This window comes from Dermacentor andersoni, chromosome 4 (assembly GCF_023375885.2).
Source record: "Dermacentor andersoni chromosome 4, qqDerAnde1_hic_scaffold, whole genome shotgun sequence".
NCBI classification, from domain to species: domain Eukaryota; kingdom Metazoa; phylum Arthropoda; class Arachnida; order Ixodida; family Ixodidae; genus Dermacentor; species Dermacentor andersoni.
This window is the reverse complement of record NC_092817.1, coordinates 225,023,138-225,045,501: the sequence shown is the minus strand read 5'-3', so window position 1 is coordinate 225,045,501 and position 22,364 is coordinate 225,023,138. Positions and strand designations below refer to the sequence as shown.

Here is a 22,364-nt window from a genome sequence, read left to right as displayed (position 1 = left end):
CACCATCTGCACACTTTACCTGTCGCCTCCAAATCAGGCGAAGAAAAAGGTGGGCTCACGCGCAGGTAGCGCGAGAACACTCTAGCGCTCCCGACCTGAGCGATCGGGGTGTCGTCCGCGATCCCACCGTGCCTGGCCGCGCCGCCTCCCGCGCTTCGCTGCGCTCGTCTAGTCCGGGTCACGTGGTCAGGTTCTTGCTCAAAACATAGCCACTTGAAGAACTTCAAATACGTGCTAGAACAGCATTCAACTGAAATGGACCATGGTTTTTCCAAGAAGATTTTTATACACAGGTCAGGCACCATCAAAAGATTTCGTTTTCCAACATATAGGCAGGATCACAATGCGAAATATTCCAATGTAGGCGCGTGGCTGTGATGGCGCACAATACACAAAGGCACGTGGTCCCAATGGCATCAGTTCACTTCGTTCTTTTTCAAGTTGCACAACTTCTCACTCGCACTGACAAGTCGTCCACTTCACTCGCGCTGAAAAGCCTTCAAGTTCCAGAACTTCTCGCCTGCACAGACACAACATAACACGCAGTAAATAAAAGATGAGTGTGCACTGCCGTAGCAACCGTCTAAATTGCTGCTATAACAATCAAACCCAGATGAATGAGATATTACAGGTGCCAAGCAAGCCTTATGTTAAACTATGCGTAATCTCCTGCGATCTCAATAAAAGAAAGAAATGTCACGCACAATTAAGCGCTAGACGGCGAGGTCGAAAAACAGGGTAATTTAGTGCGTCTTGGCACAGCGAAAACGGGGCACGCGGCGCTTTTTCTCTGCAGTCATCATGCTTTACGCTCACGCGTAATGCAGCATGAGCCTGTTATCACATATGTAAGAGCTGCGATGATGTTTTCTTCTAGTCAGCGCTTCAGTACGGGGGACAGTACTTTGCTGAGCAGTTCTGAGCTATAAACAAAACTTACATTTTACTATTTATTTCATAATGTTAACTTTATTTCAATGCCACGAATTGAAGTGTGGGGTGCACTGTGGGTGATGATCATTGAGGGACGCCGTAGCAGAGCACCGCGCTCTTTGGCTTAAGCTTGCATTTCGCCGCCCTCCCATGTGCCGAGTGGGTTGGAGAAGAGGAAGAAAATAACCTCTCAAATCATCGACTGGTATATTTGTGGAGTCGTTTAATATTCGTTTTGTGAATGATCAGTTCAAAATACAATGATGTCGTTGCAGTGGGAGCTTGCCACAGTTACTCGAGAAAGGAGGCAGGCCCATATGACGGACATCGGACCTAAACAGAAGTAATCGAAAGGTGGCCGGGTAATAAATACGTTTCACTCAGTGCCAGTAAATGCGCCGCTCTCGTTTTCCCACATCTTGAAAATATACGAGTAGTATTCATTATGTACCTTAGGGTTAATTATGGCGTCGCTCTTAAAAGGAAAATGAAGTGGCCCTGAAATTGATTGCCGTGCGCTTCTGTGAAATAAGATGGAAGGACGCCGACGACACTGTCGTCCTTGTATTGCGTCCTATTTCACGCGCTGCAATTAGTCAATATTCAGACAACCAACTCTTATAGTGGCTTAGAACGACAGAAAGCTGAGCTAGTTGGTAAGGATTTATTATGCAAAAAAGAAGTGAGGCGTGCAGACACGACACAAGAGTAGAGAAGTGGACAACACGAACGCCGACTATCAACTGAAGGTAGCACTGAGGCGAAAAAAGAAAGAAGACACAAAACTCATCTGCACATGCTCAGGAATGGTAACACCACGTGTCAGTCGGGTACACGTGCCGGTATACGTGAGAGATAACTCTTAAGGCACTTAATCTCTTCCTTATGTAAAGTAATCGAAGGCTGACTCACGCACGCACTTCCACCATTATAGATATGCCATGCCTCTACCATAAGACGCGTATCTTCATTCTTATGCCTGTACAATATCGCGCACTCATCTAATTCTGGCGTGCAGTTACAATCTCGGCAATGTAGCGAAAGATTAGAAGGCGATCCACCGGTTAACGACCTTTCATGTTCCATTAGCCTCTGATTGTTACACCGTCCGGTTTGCCCTACGTAGAACTGGCCACAGCTAAGGGGAATTTTATAAACCACACCCATACGACAGTGAGTAAAACTGTTGTTCTTATTGTGCTTCACTGCACAAATATCTGTTCGTTTTTTGCCTTTTACCCACTCCTTTTTATTCTGTACGGCAGCGCATATCTTACCTAGCTTATTGGGAGCAGTGAAAGCAACATTAACATCATATCTACTTGCAACTTTCTTAAGCCTGTGCGACACTGAATGAATATACGGAATACCCACTACTCTTCTTTTGCTATTACTGCTTTCTGTAATCACGTCCGTCCCTCTCGAAACCGACTTCTTTAGACGCTCAACCACAGTGGCCACCGCTACACTAGGATAACCCGCTTCTAATAGGCGCCGGACCTGTGCATTAAAACTGGCGATCATTTTGTGCATGCAGGATCTGGTGAGGGAAGACTTAAGGCACGACATGGCAATTCCGTTTTTTACTACGTTGGAATGCTTGGATTGAAAGTTTAGCAACGGCTTCGAAGATCTTGGGGAGTACTGCCAACAAACATGATTTTGTTCGAAGATCAAGGAAATGTCAAGAAACTGAATTACGCGTAACTGAGGAAATTCCTTGGTAAACTTTAATCCTCCCCCATAAAGTTTAAATTGCTCACTTACTGAGGTAGCAGCGGAATCAAATTCTTCCCTATTGCAGAAAATCAGGTAATCATCAACGTAACGAAATATCTTGATAACGCTGTCACCTAAGGTTTTCTCTAAGCAGTTGTCAACCTTACTCAGGTAAATGTTGCTAAGAATAGGGGCAACCTTTGAGCCAATACAAATGCCTGATTTCTGCAGAAAAACGCCATCTCTCCACCCAATCAGCGTCGACTTCAAGTACATTGAAAGAATTTCTAGAAAAGCTCCCGTGGAAACACCGCATCTGTCAATAAAAGCCGACTCTTGCACTTGTTCTTTAATGCACTCATTTACGGAATTTAGCAACCCGTCATGCGGCAAGGAATAATACAGGTCTTCGATATCCATACTAAAAGCTGTACAATCACCAGGATTTTCCTCTCTCAAATATTGAACTAGTGCCTGAGGATTACGTAAGCAAAAGGGGTCTGAAAAAACTAGTGAAGCTAAGCAGTCCTGTAGATAACTAGCGACACAGACCTGCCACGTCCCTTTCTCTGACACTATAGCACGAAAAGGAATTTCTTCTTTATGGGTCTTGGCCGAGAAAAACAGTTCTAAGGTGAGGGATTTAGCTTTCTTGACATTGCAGACAAGCCTATCAAGATAATGTCTTGACAAGGGGTCAACCGCACGTTGCTTAACTACCGAAGGCTTGAATTTTACTGGCTGTAAATTCTTTTTTATGGCTGAAATCGCTTTTTCTGAAAACATGTCATCTGGCATAATTACGAAATAACCTTCCTTGTCAGATATTACTGGTCAAAGTTTATGCTCCACAAGGTAATCAACCAGCGGTCGGACAGGGTCATGCGTCTTAAAATGAGAATTTGATTGTTTAATGCTAGCAATGCAATACGAAATACAGCGTGAGCGTTCTTCTTCCGGAACGAACCTGGTTATGCAGCGTGGTATGCTTAAAACGTCAACGGGTTTTATGTTAAACTTGAAACAATGCTTAGGACCTAAAGCGAGGGTTCCTCTATGGTTATCACTTACGATGGCGTCTCCAAGAACCAGTACGTTATTTGACAGTGAATTATTAGAAAGGTGTTTCCTCTTACTTTCTTGAAGCTGCGGAAGTTTCATCCTCCATAGGAAGTACGCGTGTTGCACGGCTAACTTATTCCAATCGGCGTAGGGGCGGTTCCAATGGCGACCGTCTCCCAGGGCCGCGCAACAGACCCTTAGACACTCCTGGTAGAACCTAACTTGGCGCCATGATTCAGCGGAAAGAATAGCTCCAATTCTCCTGGCATGCCCAGTTGATGGTTGAAGGAAGCCGCACATCATTTGAGCTTCCAATGGGACGACACGATTACGACTAAGCCACGACATGGTTCTAGCGCGGAACATACATATCGCAATTAACGAAGCTAGCGAAGCAGGATTGTGCAGATAAGTAGGGGAACATGGAAAAGGGCTCAGAGTACTAGAAATGAAGCTTAGAACGACAGAAAGCTGAGCTAGTTGGTAAGGATTCATTATGCAAAAAAGAAGTGAGGCGTGCAGACAGGACACAAGAGTAGAGAAGTGGACAAAACGTTCGTGTTGTCCGCTTCTCGACTCTTGTGTCCTGTCTGCACGCCTCACTTCTTTTTTGCATAATGAATCTCATAGTGGCCCTGAAATCGTAAGTGTTTTCGGAAACTGTTGTTCAACTCTTAAGTTACTTTCTTCATTGCCCGTTATGCTGCGCGGCAATCAGCGATTAAATTTCCGTCGTAGCTCCACCCCTTTTATAGAGGCTAGAAAGGTTCCCCTAGTGTCGGGAGCGGGCGCCCTTACCCGAAGCGCCGGAGAAACCAGTTTGGATGCTTAGCGGGGTAGTTGCTGCGCACCTCTGCAGCGACTTATCTTAGTTATCAGGTGCAACAAGCGAGGAAAAACTTGGCTGGGCGTTACGTATTTGTGGACCGCAAGTAATTTAACAACAGAGAGAATAATAATAATAATTATATTAATAATAATAATAATAATGGGTGGGGAGAACCATATAGATTTCTCGAATTGGGTCCTCACATAAGCCTATAAGTCACCGGACTTTTTGAGCAACATCATGTGCACAGATGACGCCAGAACAGTACGCATTTGGGCTGGTTGGTTCATGATTACGAGCAATAAAAAAACAGCGCTAAACAACAGGACGAGTGAAGGGACACAGACAACAGCGCTGACTAACAACCAAAGTGGCTTTATTCTTTCAGTCAGCATGTATATACTCCGCCGCTATCTCAAACCAAAGAATCAAAAGAATTGTGCATGTGCAGGGGCGATTGCAATTAATGCGATAGGAAGGCAATCTCCTTCGGAAGGAGCGAAATAGAGGGAAGGCTTACACATGCTTCGCCACTAATATGAATGCGGAAAGCTTCGGAAAAGATGAAGCCAATTTTCGCAGAAACACCTAGGTAAATTTGCATAATGCACACTATTAGAGGTACTCCAATCTACATTGGGTAAGGTGCAATCGGCACCAGTGCCAGTGGTCGCTCAATGTGCTGTTTGGAATTTACGCCGGTGCTATAATCGGTCTCATCTTGGATCACACACTGACTGGATAGCATTACGTGAACAAAATCCTTGAAGGAGCGAAGTCCCACTGTCACGTCTTTCACTTCTGTAGTATCAGCAAGATGGGGCACCCGCACACAGCAGCAGCCGAGCACGAAACTGGCTGGATGCAACTTTTCCTGCACAATAAATTGGAAGGAATGCACCTGTAAATTGGCCGGCTAGGTCACCTGACCTCTCTCCAGTCGATTTCTTTCTTTGGGGTTATGTGAAAGATCATGCTTACATGATGGAGACACACATCTGATTAGTTCAAGGCAAGGATAACGGACGTCTGCTGCAGAATTCCGGCATTGGTCGTCGAGAAAGTTACTGAAGATGTGATAAAATGGACACAATACTGCGTAGCTACAAAAGAAGACCTATTCGCACAGGTCATCCAGGCTGGTGTTCAACGGAGCTTACAAATTCATAGGCAATAAGGGCACACTGAAATCTGTTTTCTTTCGTTCTTCTTCTTTTTTTGTACTGACATGTTGATTGTCAATACGGCTCATTTAGAAGTGGTGTGTTTACTTTCTTGATCGATTTTGCCTTTTTCTCTACACGTAGGTCGCTTCCCGGTCAGTTTATTTCGCCTTTATTTTTTGACACGAACCTGTCTTTGCAGCACGTTTACACTTTTATGAAAAATATAATGGTCAATTTAATTTGTTTTTGGTCCACAGCAAGTTTCTGGCGCGAAATATAGCTTCGCGTCACTTTTTCGATGCCGTGCGAGCAAAGCTGTGATTTTGAAACATTCTATGCCTATTAGATTGCTTTTCGCATTTCGTGCGAGCAGCGCTTTGGCCAAGTTATCAAGGTGCTTTTGTTGTCAGTGTGACCAGTCGGCCATGGGACACGGATAAGTGTGACATAGAAATGAGAGGAAGGAACAGCTGCGAAGCCGCGAAACCTGGTGTTGGTGCTCCTTCCATACGATTATCAAAATGATGCGCTGTCTCTTCGGGCTTGCGACAGGCAATGCAGTTGCTTTCAATCAGCTTATTTGATGGCACTGCTTTATGATGCGGGTAGGAGCGCACTCACATGGTATTTTTCATACTTCGTGAGGTTTCTTTGCCAGGCAGAAAAACAATTGTAAGCAATTATTAGTATGTCACTGAAAATGCCGCAGTTAGATGTCATCTTGGGGACGCTACAAATGCCTCATTGACAATTTGATAATTAGGACAGTACTTCTCCAGTTAGATAACTGAAATTACCGAATGAAATCTCAGTAACGAATAAACTACTGGCAGCTACGCTGTACTGGAAACAATTTATTTATTTATTTATTTATTTATTTCACGTACTTTCAGGGCCCGAAGGCGTTAAAGAAAGGAGTGGAGTCGAAAACAAAAGTAATGCAGTAAAAATACAAACAAAAGGTATTAACAAAAAATATTAACAAAAGGCATTCTGAACAGCGGTCTTGAAGTTGGTAGAGTGAGTGATGAATGCGATTGCTGCGGGAAGGCGATTCCAGTCCTGCTTGTGCTAGGGATGAATGAGTCACTGTACCGGTTTGTACGGCACAACGGCACCCCGACTTTAAGGCTGTGGTCAGTGCGGGCCGAAATATAAGACGGAAGGGTAAGAAGGGTTTCTTTTAAAATGGGGGTCAAATGAAAAACTTTGCGAAAAAGGGAGAGATGGGAACATTTGCGGCGTGATGAAAGATCAGGTAGGTTAAGAGTTCATTTCATTGAAGAGATACTTGCATAGCGAGAATAATTAGATAAGACAAAGCATGCACCGCGGTTTTGAATACTTTCTAGAGTAGAAAGTAATGAAGACTGAGTTGGATCGTAAATGGCTGAAGCATACTCCAATTTGGAGCGAACAAAAGTTTTGTAAAGAGTTAGCTTCAGGGAAAAAGGGGCAGAGCTAAAATTACGGCACAAGTAACCAAGCATGCGGTTAGCGTGATTAGTAACAAAGCTAATATGCGAGTGCCAAGAAACGTTATTTGATATGTGAAGGCCGAGATACTTGCAAGAGGTAACTGACGTCACAGGTGCACCATTAATAAAGTATGTGTGCGTGGCAGCGAGATATTCGCATGGCCTTGCATTTATTTGAATTTAGTTGCATGCACCAATTAGATCACCACTCAGTTACGCGGAAGGTCGTCCTGCAGCTCTTGGGAATCGGAAGGATTAGTCATTTTACGGTAACGAACACAGTGATCCGCGAAAAGCTTTATGGAAGAAGAAAGAACGCAGTTCGGAAGATCGTTAATACAGATTAGAAAGAGAAGTGGAGCTAGAACTGAGCCTTGAGGAACACCTGCTGGAACATTAGAAATCCGAGAATTACAGTTATTAGCTTTTACAAACTGCATCCGGTTAGAAATAAAATGCACTACGTTTTCTTCGCGTAACACAACTGCTCTTTTTTTAACTCTTGGTGCATGATAATTGGGGAACACTATCTAGTACACTTTGCCACCGAAATGAGGCCAGGCCGGATTGACTCGAAATCACCGTCAACACCAGTCATGCGCAGCGGCGCTCGGAGAGAGAGAGGCTACTGGCGACAGCCGAGTGTGCGACAACTGCAGAGGAGGCCACTGCCTCCCACCACGAGGTCTTGTATATAAAGTCGTCACTTTAGCGCTCAATTCTCTCGGGTCACATGAAAATATTCGAGTGTAAGATTATATATAACTCAATGAGAAGTTCTGTAGGTCCGGTGCATAGGTAGTTTTAGAAACGAAGGTGCGCACTTACCAAAATTGCATCTTTAATGTTTTTTAACGTTTCGGCCGTGGCACGGCCTTCGTCAGAGTAAACCAACCGTTTACTCTGACGAAGGCCGTGCCACGGCCGAAACGTTAAAAAACATTAAAGATGCAATTTTGGTAAGTGTGCACCTTCGTTTCTAAAGCGCTATATATATATATATATATATATATATATATATATGGGGTTCAAAAAGCTAGTCGGCGGGCCGCAGCCCCCGTCCCGGGAAAATGATAACTATCCGTCTATGCACGCAGTTATATACACAGAACAACTACTGCACCGACACGGCTTTCAGCGGCTGAGGGGAGTACTGTTGTGCCCATATTGGATGTTGTAAAACTGAGAATGAATATTTGCATTAAAATTATTGTTGCGCGTTTTAAAACATTTCTATTGAATTAAATAAAAGTTGAAGCACAATTCAGCAATGATTATGCTTGCTGGTTGCTGCACAACACTCTCGACCTAGGCCGCTTTGCGCCACGTTTTCCTTATCTTTCAGGGCGTTTATACGAATCCGACCCAAGCTGTTCGAGTGGGCTTACCGGGCTGGAATATCCAGTTGCAAACAGTTGCCAGTTAGACTGAGCAAGCGTCGAGTCGAGCTCAGTCATCTTGCAGGCAGCTTGACCCGTGCGTATGTGAACGCACGGGCCTGCCGGCGCCGAGACTTGCGACTGTGACATCTCAATTTAGGCGCAGGCAGCGGGACAAGACAAGCGCTGTGCAGTGCAACATCATCGTAGCGATAAGACCTAAAAAGACACCAGCAGGAACCAGAAACACAGTTCAAACGCGTCTCGGATCGATGCTGTGTACCGTCGTCCGGACTCGTTGGAAGCGAGTTCGTGTAAGCCCGGTCACGTCGGGCTCAGTCGGCCCGATTGTTTACTACACCTGCACGCGTCGGGTTCATGTAAACGGCCTTTGTCATGGTAGTGTAGCGGTCAGTGTGGTCACTCATGATTGAAACCGGCACAGTACACAAAAGGAAAGCTCACGTGGTCACTGTGCAGGAAATGTTGCATTTCAAGTATAGTTTGCAGCAGATCGGGTGCTTTAATGGAGAACCTACTCCTCAAGCCGCAAAGAAACACATGGATAAATACAGGGTGGCTAGCGTCGCTGTCAGCACTATGTTTGGTGCGCGCAGTTTTATTTTTCATGAGCTGCATGTTTTTCACATCAAATATATTAAATATATGTTTTATCGAAGAAGCGTTATCTATAATATCTACAAGGGTAATCACAAGTTATATACTTGTACTTCTACAAAAACCACACACCACTGAATGCACGTCTGACAGCTTCTTTTCATAACTCGCTATTGGCTGCGTGACATGACCACAGTTATCTTGAGGTAGAACTCCCTTAGAAAGTCTGGCACTCCTTTATTCTAAAGGAGTTCGTGCATGCCCGAGTGACACAGGTCAGTGTATCATAAGGTCCGCATAAAAAATAACCAGTTTTATGTGCGGGATGACAGTACAATGATGCACATAGCTCTGCCAAATAATGGTGCCCCATCATGTCCGAGTTAGCAGTTGAAGCCACCACAGTATGCCTACTTTCTTTTTGGTACGAGTATGGTTAATAATTGCAATCCCTATTAATTTTATATGATCCAGATGTTTGTGCCATTAGTGAAACTTGGTTATATGATGCCATGCGTGATGATGAAATTGTACTGCCAGGTTCTCGTGACTATTGGCAGGATAGAGGATCTTGCGGTACTGGCGTGGCCGTGGTAACCAAGCGCTCTGTTAACGTAACTGCATGCGACCAAATTACTCAGCATGGACAGTTATTATTAGGCGTGTCTTTGTGCAAAATTAGTTTCCTTTGTGTTGTGTGCAGGCCAACTGATGCTGATGACTTGTTTATGAATAAGCTATCAGATCACCTATTGACTCTGCACATCGAAGAACGCTATTATAACCAGTGATTTTAATTCTCCCACTGTTAACTGGGATCCAATAAACTATGGAGGTTCAATAGCAAGTGGTATTGTTCATATTATGCACTGTCTCAATATGGAACAGAGCGCGCAGGACCTTTTGCTTATGACCGGGTTATTTCATGGAGTGCAGGTTTCAGTAAAATCAGAAATTTCTTACCATGGTTTGATTTTCTTTTGTTAGCAATTACAATGTAAAGGACCAAAGCACACAAAGACAAACTGGGGGATTAAAGACTTTTCAAGGGCAGATGATGCTTCTTTAATTGACTGACTGGACTTAAATCTCAACCTTAGCATATACAAAGTTGAAACATCGTGGAAAACGTTCTGCAACATTTTTGCCCATTTATTAAATAAATTTATTCCCTTAAAGCAAATGCGCAAACGGCCAGCGTACTTTTCGATAACTGGCAATACCATTCAGACTAAATGTAAAATTAAGCAGCTTCGTAAACAGAAAAAGACTGCGACTCCAGATTTTTTCGAGCTGAACCAGAACCTAGTAGCAAAGTTATGTGATTCAGGAAACACTTTAACCGAAGGCTTTCAGAGTTATGAAATGTGACATGCAGTCAGAAGTTCTGGCATATTTTGAAAACAATAGGAGCAGAATGTTACCAAAATAAAAATTGGTGGCTATGTAATCACAGATGTTAGCCAGATTTCGGAACAATTTATTGTTATTCTTAGTGTCTTTTCAAAGTCTAACAACTATGTGCCTCAGGACGTGCGGGCGTCGCACTACCCACGGTTACTAATGAAGGGGTTATGCTTATGCTGTTTAATATTAATGTAAAGAAACTTACAGGGCCTGAAAACATTCCTAATGCCTTCTTCGATATGCTGAACAGACAGCTCTATCTTTGACATATTTAAAAAAATTTTGTTCAGCTCAGGCGAAATTCCCGACGACTGGCGCATTGTGTGCATCACAGCCATTCATAAAAGGGGCTACTGCTTATCAGTTAATAACTACACGCCCATACCTATCACAAGCACGCCCTGCAAACACTTAGAAAACGTAATTTCATCATACATTCTTGAATTATTAAATGCGTAAAATTTTGTCACCATAACAGCATGGCTTCAGAAAACATTTGTCAACGATTACGCAACTGGTATCAACACTACACAAATTCGCGTGCCTACTTGACATCGCCGGTCAGCTTGATGCGCTGTTCTTGGATTTTTCTAAAGCGTTTGATAAGGTGCCGCATGACAAGTTACTGTATAAATTAAAATGCATGACTTCTATATAATGTTTGTAAACGGATTAGTGCCTACCTCAGGAACAGGAGACAGCTTTTATAAATTTTCGAATCACCATGCTGCTTTGTTGCACATTAACTCTGACATGCCACAGGGAAGTGTATTTATTTATTTATTCAAAATACCTTACATGCCCGAAGAATGGGCATTGGGTAAGGGAACCTTGAAAAATTTTATACAATATAAAGAGCAAACAATTATACAGAACATAAAGCGCTTTGTTAATAATAATACAACGAAGAGTCGAGTTTACAAAAGCTCTAAAATTCTCAGATCAAAAAAAAAAAGGCATACACAAGAAGCAACGCAGACAATAATTTTTTTTTCAGAGTAAGAAATGAATGTTTATGTCGTGGCGGAATTTTTCTTTGTTAGCTTCAGCTACCAGGATATCGGGAAGGTCGTTCCACATGCGGATGACACGTGAAAGTGCAGATGATTATGCAATCTTCGTGAGGCGAATGGAGAAACTTGCAGAGCTTTTGGTGACGGCCTTGGTCCGTGAACGTACTTGTGAAACAGCAATAAAAGTGCTACATCACGATGAATGTGCAAAGAAGGAATTGATAAATTGTTTTTAATTTGCGTTATACTTTTGTTGCAGTTGTAATTTTGTGAGATGAATCGAGTGGCTCTATTCTGAAATGATTCTAGCATAGTGGTTAAATAAATGTAATGAGGGGATCATATTGAAGAAGCAAATTCAAGTTTAGGGCGAACAAATGTAACATAGGCTAATTTGCGGACATTTGTCGGCGTCTTACAGAGGCTCCGGCGTAAATATCCCAAGAATCGGGAGGCATTTCCACAGATGTTGTTGATGTGTAGTCCAGCAAAGGCTTGATGTCAGGGTTACGCCTAGGTATTTGAAAGCAGTTACAGACACAGGATTGTTACTAATATAGTATGAGAAGTTGGAAAGGGAATGTTTGTGAGTGAAAGACATTACTTTACATTTATCTGGATTAAGCGACATTAGCCAGGTGCTACACCAACTGCTAATAAGGTCAAGATCATTTTGAATTTTTACGTGGTCATCAGTACTAGCAATTTCTCGGTAAATTATACAATCGTCAGCAAAAATCCGCACATGACAAGATATGTTATTCGGTAAGTCGTTAATATATATCAGCAAAAGTAGTGGACCGAGGACACTGCCCTGTGGCACACCAGAGGAAACATAAGAGAGCGGGGAGAAAAATTGTTAACCACGGTGAACTGCTGTCGATTGGTTACAAAGTTCCGAATCCAAGATAGCGTTAGTGAATCTAAGGACAAGGAAGACAGTCTAGAAATTAGTCGGCAGTGAGCTACGCGATCAAAGGCTTTTGAAAAAACTAAAAACATGCAGTCAGTTTGTAGGTTTTTGTCCAGATTAAAATGTAATTCAGTTGTGAACTCAAATAGTTGCGTGTCGCACGATAAACCCTTCATAAATCCATGTTGGTTCGCGAAGAAAAAGTTATTCCCTAAATGATTGTAAATATGGGAGGTGATTATATGCTCTAGCATCTTACGGCAGATGGAAGTAAGTGAAATGGGTCTGTAGTTAAGTGGCGAATTTCTATTGCCACACTTAAAGACGGGAATCACCTTCGCGATTTTCCAGTCTTGGGGAAGCATTCCTGCCGATAGCGATTGCCGGAATATATGAGATAATATTTAACTCGAGAGTGATATCGTGTTTTTTAGTATCTTTGAGTTTATGTCGTCAATGCCTGCTGATGTGGACACTTTCAGATTATTTATAATGGATGCGATGCCGTCGACAGTAATGTCGCTGGGCTGCAAAAAAGGGTAGCCAAGATCACTAATGTACCTGGGGCCACTACTGTTTCAAACTTATATAAATGACCTTGTAGATGTGATTCATGCTGGTGTGTGTATTCAGTCGTTTGCCGATGACTATGTTGTCTTAGAGTGCAGCTCTGACACGCCCGTTCCTGCGGCGAGCGGCGGCAGCGTAACGGAGCGAATAAGCACAGCAAAAGATGAAAGAGGGAACACGGAGGGAGACGAAAGACACGAGGAAAGCAAAGGGTGCAGCCGAACCACGAGGCGGGAAGTGGAGGGCGAAAAAGTGAGAAGCGTAGTGCGGCACCGATGGCTACGAGATGGCACCACAGTAGCACGCGTCGTCTGGGAGGTCTGTCAGCAGCGGCGGCTGTGAATCCCGCCCATGGGTCACGCACGTGTCGGCTCTCTCCAAATTAGTTCGGCAGTCGCGCCACACTTCACCTGTTTGCAACGTGCCGCACGAGACAGGTTGTCTGCGCCAGGCAATATATCGCCAAATGAAAACACAAATAGAACAGCTACGCTCAAATCTTGCATTAAGAAGTATCATAACCGTCAGTGATATTTTAAAAATATCTCCGTTGTTAATGATCACATGATTTTACAAGAAATTCTACAGGTAATAGATGAATGGTGTACTCATTGGGACATGGAAATGAATACAACTAAAGGCGTGCAGGTACTAGTTCGTATGACTAACAAGAATAAAGAACCCAAGTATGTATATATATTCAGTTAATAGGCGCATGATAATGGATGTTCTCCAACGGAAGTACCTCGGTGTTACGTTTATCAACGATCAGTTGTAGTTGCTTAAGAGAAAACTCAAATCGGAACCTTCTATAATGGAACAATTAGCCTACAATTCTAGTATTAGGACCAAGCTCGAATATGCCGCTGTTGTCTGGGATCCCCACATCCAAAGGAAAGCATCTAAAGCAAAGCGGTAAGGATTATTTAGAATAAATACTAGGGGTGTGCGAATACGAATCGAATATTTTCCTTATTCGAAGCGTATTCGATTCGAGAAATGCATATTCGGAAATTCCCGAATATTCGAAGATGGCCCAATAACGGTAGAAACGGCGAATATTCTGACAGGCGGAATAACTTAACAAGTAACGAATTATATGCTTGCTCAGCATTCTTCTCAGAGAACATGTTTATTTTTTGAGAACTTCGCATGACCGGCTCATTATTTGTATGCTCTGTTTCAGTCTATCTGCATGACGCCCGTGAGACACGATCAGTTTCAGTTTATTTTTACCAAGCTTTATTCTATGGCTCTTTCATAACCATATATGATGTCCTTTAGGGCTCTGTAACTATATGCGATGAAATATGTATCCCCAAAGTGTTACCTGGACAATCTTTAGATGTTTGGAAATTAAAAAGAAATAAATATGTCCGAGGAGAACGTTGCATCGCCATCGCCGACTGCCGCCTTGTGTTCCCGCTTTTCTCATGTAATCGACGGCTCTCTGCTACCTGCTGCGCTGCTTCTTGAGACAAACGCAAAACACGCTAACTTCGCCACTGCGATATTAGAGACTTTTAGCTTGTACGCTATTCCGGTAAACGAGAGCGGCTTGGGCGGATTACCGGATGGTCGGGGCGTAAACGTGAGCGGCCGGAGCGGTGAAGCCGCCTGGTGTTGTAGAGCTCAACCAGACAAACGCATGGCTAAAATTGCAGTAACTCACCATATCCTGCTTCGCCACCCGTGCAAATTTTTGGCAGCGGCGTAATCGTGAACACGATTACGCCACTGTCGAAAATTTACGCCAGCAGCTAAGCAGAATATAGTTATTAGCTCTGTGTTTGTGTGGTTGAGCTTTGCGCCACCAGCTGGCGCCACCAATCTGCCCGCTCACGTTGACGCCCCCGCTAAACCGGAAAACCGCCCGCGCTTGCCCGAATACCGGACACGCTAAAAGTCTCTATTTGCAACTATCTCAGTGCTGATATAGCCCTCGATCAGGCGTGTTCTCCAAGAATGGCATCAACTGCAGATGATGAGCCACCGAGCAAGCAAGAAAAGAAAGCCGGAAGAAGTCTCCTTTGGCGGCACTACACAAAGCTCTCGCCGTCGACAGCTCGGTGCAAGTCGTGCGAACATACTCTTGAAATACCAACGGGAATGACCATCATTATTCAAAATCAGATGAAGAAGCACCCTTTGTTGATGGAAGAGTACAAAAAAGAGGCCACTGCAAATCCTCCGTTAAAGAATCAACCGACACTGGATGATATACTTCAGCAGAGACAGCAGTCATTGTCTCAGAAGAAAGAAAACGCACTTCACCAAAATGTGGCAGCCATTCATTTCTTCACCATTTCTGCCACATCAGTTCAAAGCACTGGTCGAAGCAGCTGTACAGTCATGCTACAGTCAGCCACCTCGAACAAAATTGTCGCGTGTGCTCGTCCCGCGCATGTACAACGACACAACAGCAAAGGTACGACACGAGCTGCGAAAAGTACTTGAACATAGAACAAGCACTCCCGCTATTACGAGCGATATCTGGACGTCGCGTGCCAACGAGGGGTTTGTAAGCCTCACGAGTCATTTTCCTGCGGTGAAGTCCGAAATGAAAAAGTTGACTTTGAACACGCGACATATGCCGGAGAGTCACACGGCTGTGAACATAGCTGCGTCATTGGAGCAGCTATGCACCGACTGGGAGATACCAATCGACTGCGTGAACTACATCGTGACGAACAGCGGCCGCAATATCCAAGCGGCTGCCAGGAGACTGCCTTGGCTCCAGCGAGCCTGCTTTGTGCACACTCTGCCCCTAGTGATCAGCAATGAAATGTCGTGTACTCCGGCAATCAACAGACTCTGTAAGAAGGCTAAAACGATTGTAGGGAACTACAAGCATAGCCCTAGTGCACACAAAAGACTGAACGATCTGCAGACGTAGCTGAACAAAGACGTGCTCTATGTTGTGTAGGATGTTGACACAAGATGGAACAGTCAGTACCTCATCCTCTCAAGGCTCCTTGAACTCTAAAGTCCATCAGACTTGAGCTCACCTTTTCGGACACGAGCTTAGATACGTTTAACTCTGCAAAGTGAAGAGATGCAGTGGAGTTTTTGGAGGCATTTAAGACCTTATTTGACGCAACTGTGATCTTAAGTGCTGGAAAGTACCTCTCATTGTTCTGTCAAATTCCAATTATTTTTGGAATGCTGCATTGCCTCGAAGATTGCAAAGGCAACTGAGCGTTTACTAACAATCTCGCAAAATGTGTCGAGACTCGTTTTGCTGAGTGAGAATTTGACGAAGTGGTCAACCTGGCCTTGTTTCTTGATCCAAGCTTTAAGGACACAGTTCATCAGGCGTCTGGTTAGATTATCTGGCTGAAAGACATTGTAACAAGGGAGCGCCGCGCAGCTGGCGTAGAACCCAGTGAGGACACTGCCATGCCAGCGTCGAGTTCGTGTCCGCTGGTGGTATCCACTGTATGGAAAGCTTTTGACGGTCTAGTGATGAACAAGGAGAACACACATTTGGTATCTGCCTCTCAGAGGGAAGTTACAGACTATACGGAAAAGCATCTTCTCGAAAGAGGCAAGGATCCTTGTGAGTGGTGGCAGTCCATTGGCCGCTTCACGTACCCGCTTTTAAGTACACTCGACCACAAGTACTTCGCCATCGCTGCCACCTCAGTTCCAAGTGAAAGTCTTTTCTACCGTTTGAATTGTTGTCACAGTGCACACAGCGCGTTTACTTTCTGAACATTTGAGCAGTTAGTTTTCCTTCATGATAATCACTAAAAAGTGCATTACTTGACTGAGAGTATTACCTGTCATTACCTGAGCGCATTATCTGTAATGAGTGTCTTTTTAACCTGCAGCAGCCTTGTAAAATGCAATATCTTTAACAAGCGTTATAAAGCTATTGTTACCACATTTTGCAACTTTTTAATACTACGTACGTACATATTCGATATTTGATTCGATATTCGAAGACAGTTTTTTGCCTTACTCGTATTCGATTCGTATTCGAAATTTTTAATATTCGCACATTCCTTATAATTACAGAAGAGCTGACTCACTGTATTTGTTAATGCAGCAACATAATACAGTTGACTCTCGTTACAACAGACTGATAATCCGCCAAAGAACGTCCGTTTTATACGAAGGATGTAATATCTGAAATGCCTCACTTCCAAAACTTTCGTCGCGATGTCTAACATTATTGAAAAGAGTGAGTGACGAACGTTCAAAGTAAAAAAACAAGAAAGTCGTAGATTCGACCGAAAGACGAAGCATCGATTGCGATAGCAAATTAAGCAAGATAAGTGTGCAGCAGCAGTGATTGAATTAACTTTCGTGCTGTCATTCGCTTCAAGACGAACTAAACGTCGAAAACACAGTGCATAGGAAGCTACCAGCACTGGGCGCACTATGTCCACATCACAGGCCAAGCAGCCCTGGCCGACTGCCAATGATTGGCCGATTGTTGAGAAATAGTCGGAAGCCGGCTTCACTGGCCACGCGACTTCCGAAAAGAGTCGGCGTCTCCTTCCAGCTACATCGGCACGGGGCCGGCCGCGCGGGCTCCGTGAGACCACGACCGAACGCCGATCGCGCCAGTCGGCGCGACAAGCCGGTAATGTGTCGGGGCCGGCTTTAACTCCCGACTGAACTTTGGCTCCATGTATTAACACGAGCGTCTTAACGCTATCGCGTTAAGACGCTAGTGTTAATACATGGAGCCAAAGTTCAGTAACACGAGCGTCTTAACGCGATAGCGTTAAGACGCTCGTGTCGCAGAAAAGCCGGTGTCGTCGGCGTCGGTGACGTTGGCCGTGATGAATAAATCCCGGAAGGCACTTCATAAATAAAAAACTACTTGCAAGATAGGCTGGGTGGGAATCGAACCAGGGTCTCTGGAGTGTGAGACGGAGACGCTACCACTCAGCCACGAGTTCGATAGTTCAAAGCACGACAAAAGCGCCTCTAGTTAATGCGGTGTATATCGGTAATTATGAGCATGTAAATTACACAAGTCGCAGTTACACGAGTAGCGAAGTACGTTTCCGCTACATTTCTTCAGCGCTCTGCACACACGCAGCGCCATCTTGCGGCAAACACAGAAGACCCCTCCCCTCCTCCTCCTCCTCCTCCTCCTCCTCCTCCTCCTCCCTCCCCTCCTCCTCCTCGCAATGTACGGTGCTGCCCCGACAAGTGGCGCGCCACTCGCCCCATGATCGCGTCCGCCTTCATGGCGCGTCGCGGCTGTCCGTGCCGATCGCGACGTTTGGCTCGCGTAGATCGTTTGCGTGGGCTGTGCGAACTGGGTGCGATAACGCTATCGCGTTCCACTCTTAAAGGCGAAGCTTAAGCGTCCTCCAATTTTTTTTGTCAGACAGCATAAAATATATTGCACTAAATACATAACTACGATCATAACAAGCATTTTGCGTGTGATGCCACAGCAGATTCACAATGCAGAAGCCCCAGACTGCAACTCTGGACTTATAAAATCATTTTTTGAGTTCGCTCGTACTGCTGCTTAGTTTCAACTCACGTTTCGCTAAAAGGCGGCATTTTTTGTTTGTCCGCATTGGTAAAACGCTTTGCATTGCTGTTAAACTGGTCCGTTCGCAGCTGGTTCGGTTCCACTGGGTAGGAGGCGTCTTTTTCTCATGAACCATGGCAAGCAGAGATACTAATTAAACCCTCTGTGAAAAATGCCAGAAAGAATGCGACTTCATTGCGAAATTTGAGCGCGAACGAACAAGCAATGTAAATGCGCATGCCTACTTCCAACGACGCCCTGATATAGTCTCTGGCAACTCGGACTAAAGGGAAACAAAGTAAAGGAAGATAGTCCACAGGCGGGGAAGAATGCGGGCAAGAAGGGAGAACCGAGCCCAAGGCCGAGTAGCGTGGCCCGGTAACCGCGGTATGGGGCTTGGAGGGGAAAGAAAATACGAAAGAAAAAGACAAAACGTGCGCAACCAGGAAAGGCAGGCGGAGAAGCGCGGGAAACTTTTCTTTTCGGCCGTCTTTCTTTTACCTCCGTGTTTTGGAGAATTCTCTGCAGCTGGCCAGGTGACATCGACTGGAGTTGTACGCTGCGCTTGCGGCCGAGAAGCCAGCGGTGTCTGTCGTCAGTAAATTTTGAATAAACGGTGCCATGCAAGGTGGCAGAAATAGGCTAAAATAGGAGGAAATCGAAGAGCAACTAAGGCAGGAGAACTTAATGGTTCATGGGCTTGTAGAGACACATCTTAGGGACATGGAACAACCGCCATGTAACCCTGATTATGCATGGGAATACTGCAACAGAGTGCAGGGTAGCAGAAACGGCGGGGCAATTGGAGCATTCATTCATAAAAATACAAATTGGCAAAGCGTCAAACAGGAATGAAAAGAGCATTTATGGCTAAAAGGAAAAGTAGCAGGGGCAAAAACACTTCTAGGCATTGTATACCTTTGGACAGGATCAAATGCTAAAGAGGAAAACAAAAAATGTTGGACTGTATAGCAGCAGACATCAATGAGCTAGGAAAAGGATGTGAGATAATTGTATTAGGAGACATGAATGCGCATATTGAAGATATGGATGGGTACACAGACTCCACAGGTAACATGCTGCTGGATGTGTGTGAGAGGCATAACTTAGTTGTCTTTAACTCTACTGAAAAGTGTGACGGGACCATAACATGAAAGGTAGGGGGTCGACACTCGACAATAGATTATGTGTTAATAACACATAGGATGTACGATAGATTTGGAGCCATGATTATAGATGAACAGGGCTCCAGACGTATAGGTAGCGACCACAAACTTATGAAGTTGTGTTTTAAGAGCGAAACTAAAGCACAAACGACGCGTGAGGAGATGCCAGATGGGATTTTTTACTCGGAAGACCAAGTGGAAATAGCGGCCAAACAAATTGAAGAGGAAATATCAGAGGGGACTGAAACTGATTGGACTTACTCAAAGTTAATGATACTATTTGAGCGTGAGCTAGGTAAGGCGCGAGTCAGGAAAACAAGGCAAGGGATACGAAAACTCAAGAGCTGGTGGGATGAAAAGGTTAAGAAGGCCATAAAAAAAAAGCGGTAGGAAGCCTCCAGGGAACACAGGTATTCCGAAAGTAAGGGAGAACATGAAGTAGAGAGGAAATTGATAAGCTACATAAAATGCAGAAGGGAAGCATCCTATTTGATCAACGAGAAAATCAAGACAAAAGGGTCCTAATGGCGGTCAGAAATAAGCAATAAAAAAGATAAACAGGCAGCTAGGAAACTCTGGCAACATCTGAACTCCTTGGGTAGTAGGACAAGCCTAGAGCAGAGGTATATAGTAACAGCTCAAGGTACTCGGTTAGAAGGAGCGGAGGCAATGGAGGATATAGAAACCATGATGAGGGAGAAATTTTACAGAACAGAGAAATGGTACATGCAGTATGTCGGAGAGGGATAGCCCGGTCAATCCACTGCTTTTGCTTGGACAAAGAGAGTGGGAAAGGGCCGAGAAGAGGGTCCCAAGTAGCACATCCACAGGCTCGGATGGTATTCCAATTATGTTAATAAAGAAATTGGGCCCGAAATCTAAGAAAGCATTAAGGGAGGCGGTGAGCAAAATGCTAATGGATGGTAACATACCTAACATACCTAGGCTAAGTAGGATGAGAATTATATATAAGGGAAAGGGGGTCAAAGTTGACATAAATAACTAGCGGCCTATAACAGTAACGTCAGTGGTTTACAGGGTGGTTATGCAGATTATAAAGGACAGACTGCAGGCATGGGTAGAGAACAAGGGGGTGCTTGGAGAGCTAGAAAATGGGTTCCGGAAGCATAGGAGGCTAGAAGACAATCTGTTCTCGCTAACACAGTGCATTGAAATAGCTGAAAAGGAACACAGACCCCTATGGCTGGCTTTTTTGGATATCAAGGGAGCCTATGACAGTGTACTTCAAGAGGGCTTGTGGGGCATTCTGGAAACTTTAGGAGTGCAAGATGGAGTAACCAATTTCTTAAGAGATATCTATAAATGTAACCGGATGATTATACAATGGGAAAAGCAGGTTTCGGAGCCTGTAATGATTCGGCAGGGGCTTAGGCAGGGGTGTCCATTGTCACCTCTGATCTTTGTGCTGTACAAGGTTTAGAGGCCAAAATACAGCAAAGCGGACTCGGCTTCAACCTATCATTTTTCAAACAAGGAAAACTTATTGAACAGTCATTACCAGGACTAATGTATGCGGATAATATCGTATTAATGGCTGACAATACAGAAGATCTGCAGGGATTGATGGACATATGTGGTACAGAAGGAGACAGATTAAGCTTGAAGTTTAGCAAAGAAAAATCAGCAGTCATGATTTTTAAGGATAACATTTGCGGCCAGCATACGATACAGGAGTCCACGATTCAGATGGTCGATAAATACAAGTATCTTGGGGTGTGGATAAATAATGGCATTGAGTATCTGACAGAGTACGAAAAATATGTAACGACTAAAGGTAACAGAAGTGCAGCGATTATGAAGAGTAGGGCACTGTGGAACTACAATAGGTAAGAGGTAGTACGAGGGATATGGAAGGGGGTAATGGTCCCAGGCCTGACTTTTGCCAACGCAGTTCTCTGTATGAGAGCAGAGACCCGGCAACAGTTGGAAACTAGGCAACGTAGTGTGGGTAGGCTCGCTCTGGGAGCACATGGCAAGACACCAAATCTTGTGGTGCACGGGGAGCTGGGATGGACTTCTTTCAAGGGCAGAGAGGCTAGTAGCAAGGTAGCATTTGAGGAGCAATTGAGAAAAACGGGGGAAATGTGGTGGGCTAGGAAGGTTTTCAGTTACGTATACACGAGGAATGTTGACACAATGTGGAGGAAGCGAACTAGAAAATTGTCCAGCAAATACTTGGGCAGCAGTGGGGGGACAGGTAAGGAATCCTCCGTCAAGAAAACGGTTAAGGAGACAGAGGGGTATGTGGAAAACAGAGATGCAAACCAAATCAGCATTAGAGACATACAGGACGTTTAAGCAAGAAATAGCCAAGGAAACTATTTACGAAAACTGTAAGGGAAGCTCATTGTTGTTTGAGGCCAGGACAGGTGTACTGCGGACTATCGGCCCTAAAACGTACCGAGGCAGATACCAGGAGATAAGACTTGTTGTGCGGGGCGTGTGGAGAGGAGGAGGAAACGGCTGAACACCTGATACTTGCTTGTAAACAACTCCAACCGGCAGTTGAATGTAACGGGGAACTATTCAAAGCTTTTGGTGTTAAAGACACTGAAAGTAAAATAGACTTTGAACCATCATCATCATC

The 22,364-nt window shown here is 44.4% G+C and overlaps 1 protein-coding gene across 8 annotated transcripts in view; it reads right to left on the bottom strand.

The window, feature by feature from the left end:
* Positions 1-266: 266 nt before the first annotated feature.
* Positions 267-22,364, bottom strand: part of LOC126538440 (DENN domain-containing protein 2D-like) — a 423,989-nt gene continuing 401,891 nt past the window's right edge. For 3 of the 8 annotated variants that reach the window (XM_050185285.3, XM_050185283.3, XM_050185286.3), the window contains one exon: positions 267-520. In XM_050185285.3, coding sequence (XP_050041242.1) covers positions 480-520 — 41 coding nt within the window. In that variant the 3' untranslated portion in view covers positions 267-479. Of the gene's footprint in view, positions 521-4,898; positions 5,418-22,364 lie in introns of those variants that run through there. The other 5 variants (XM_050185280.3, XM_055074744.2, XM_050185282.3 and 2 more) reach the window with 2 other exon arrangements.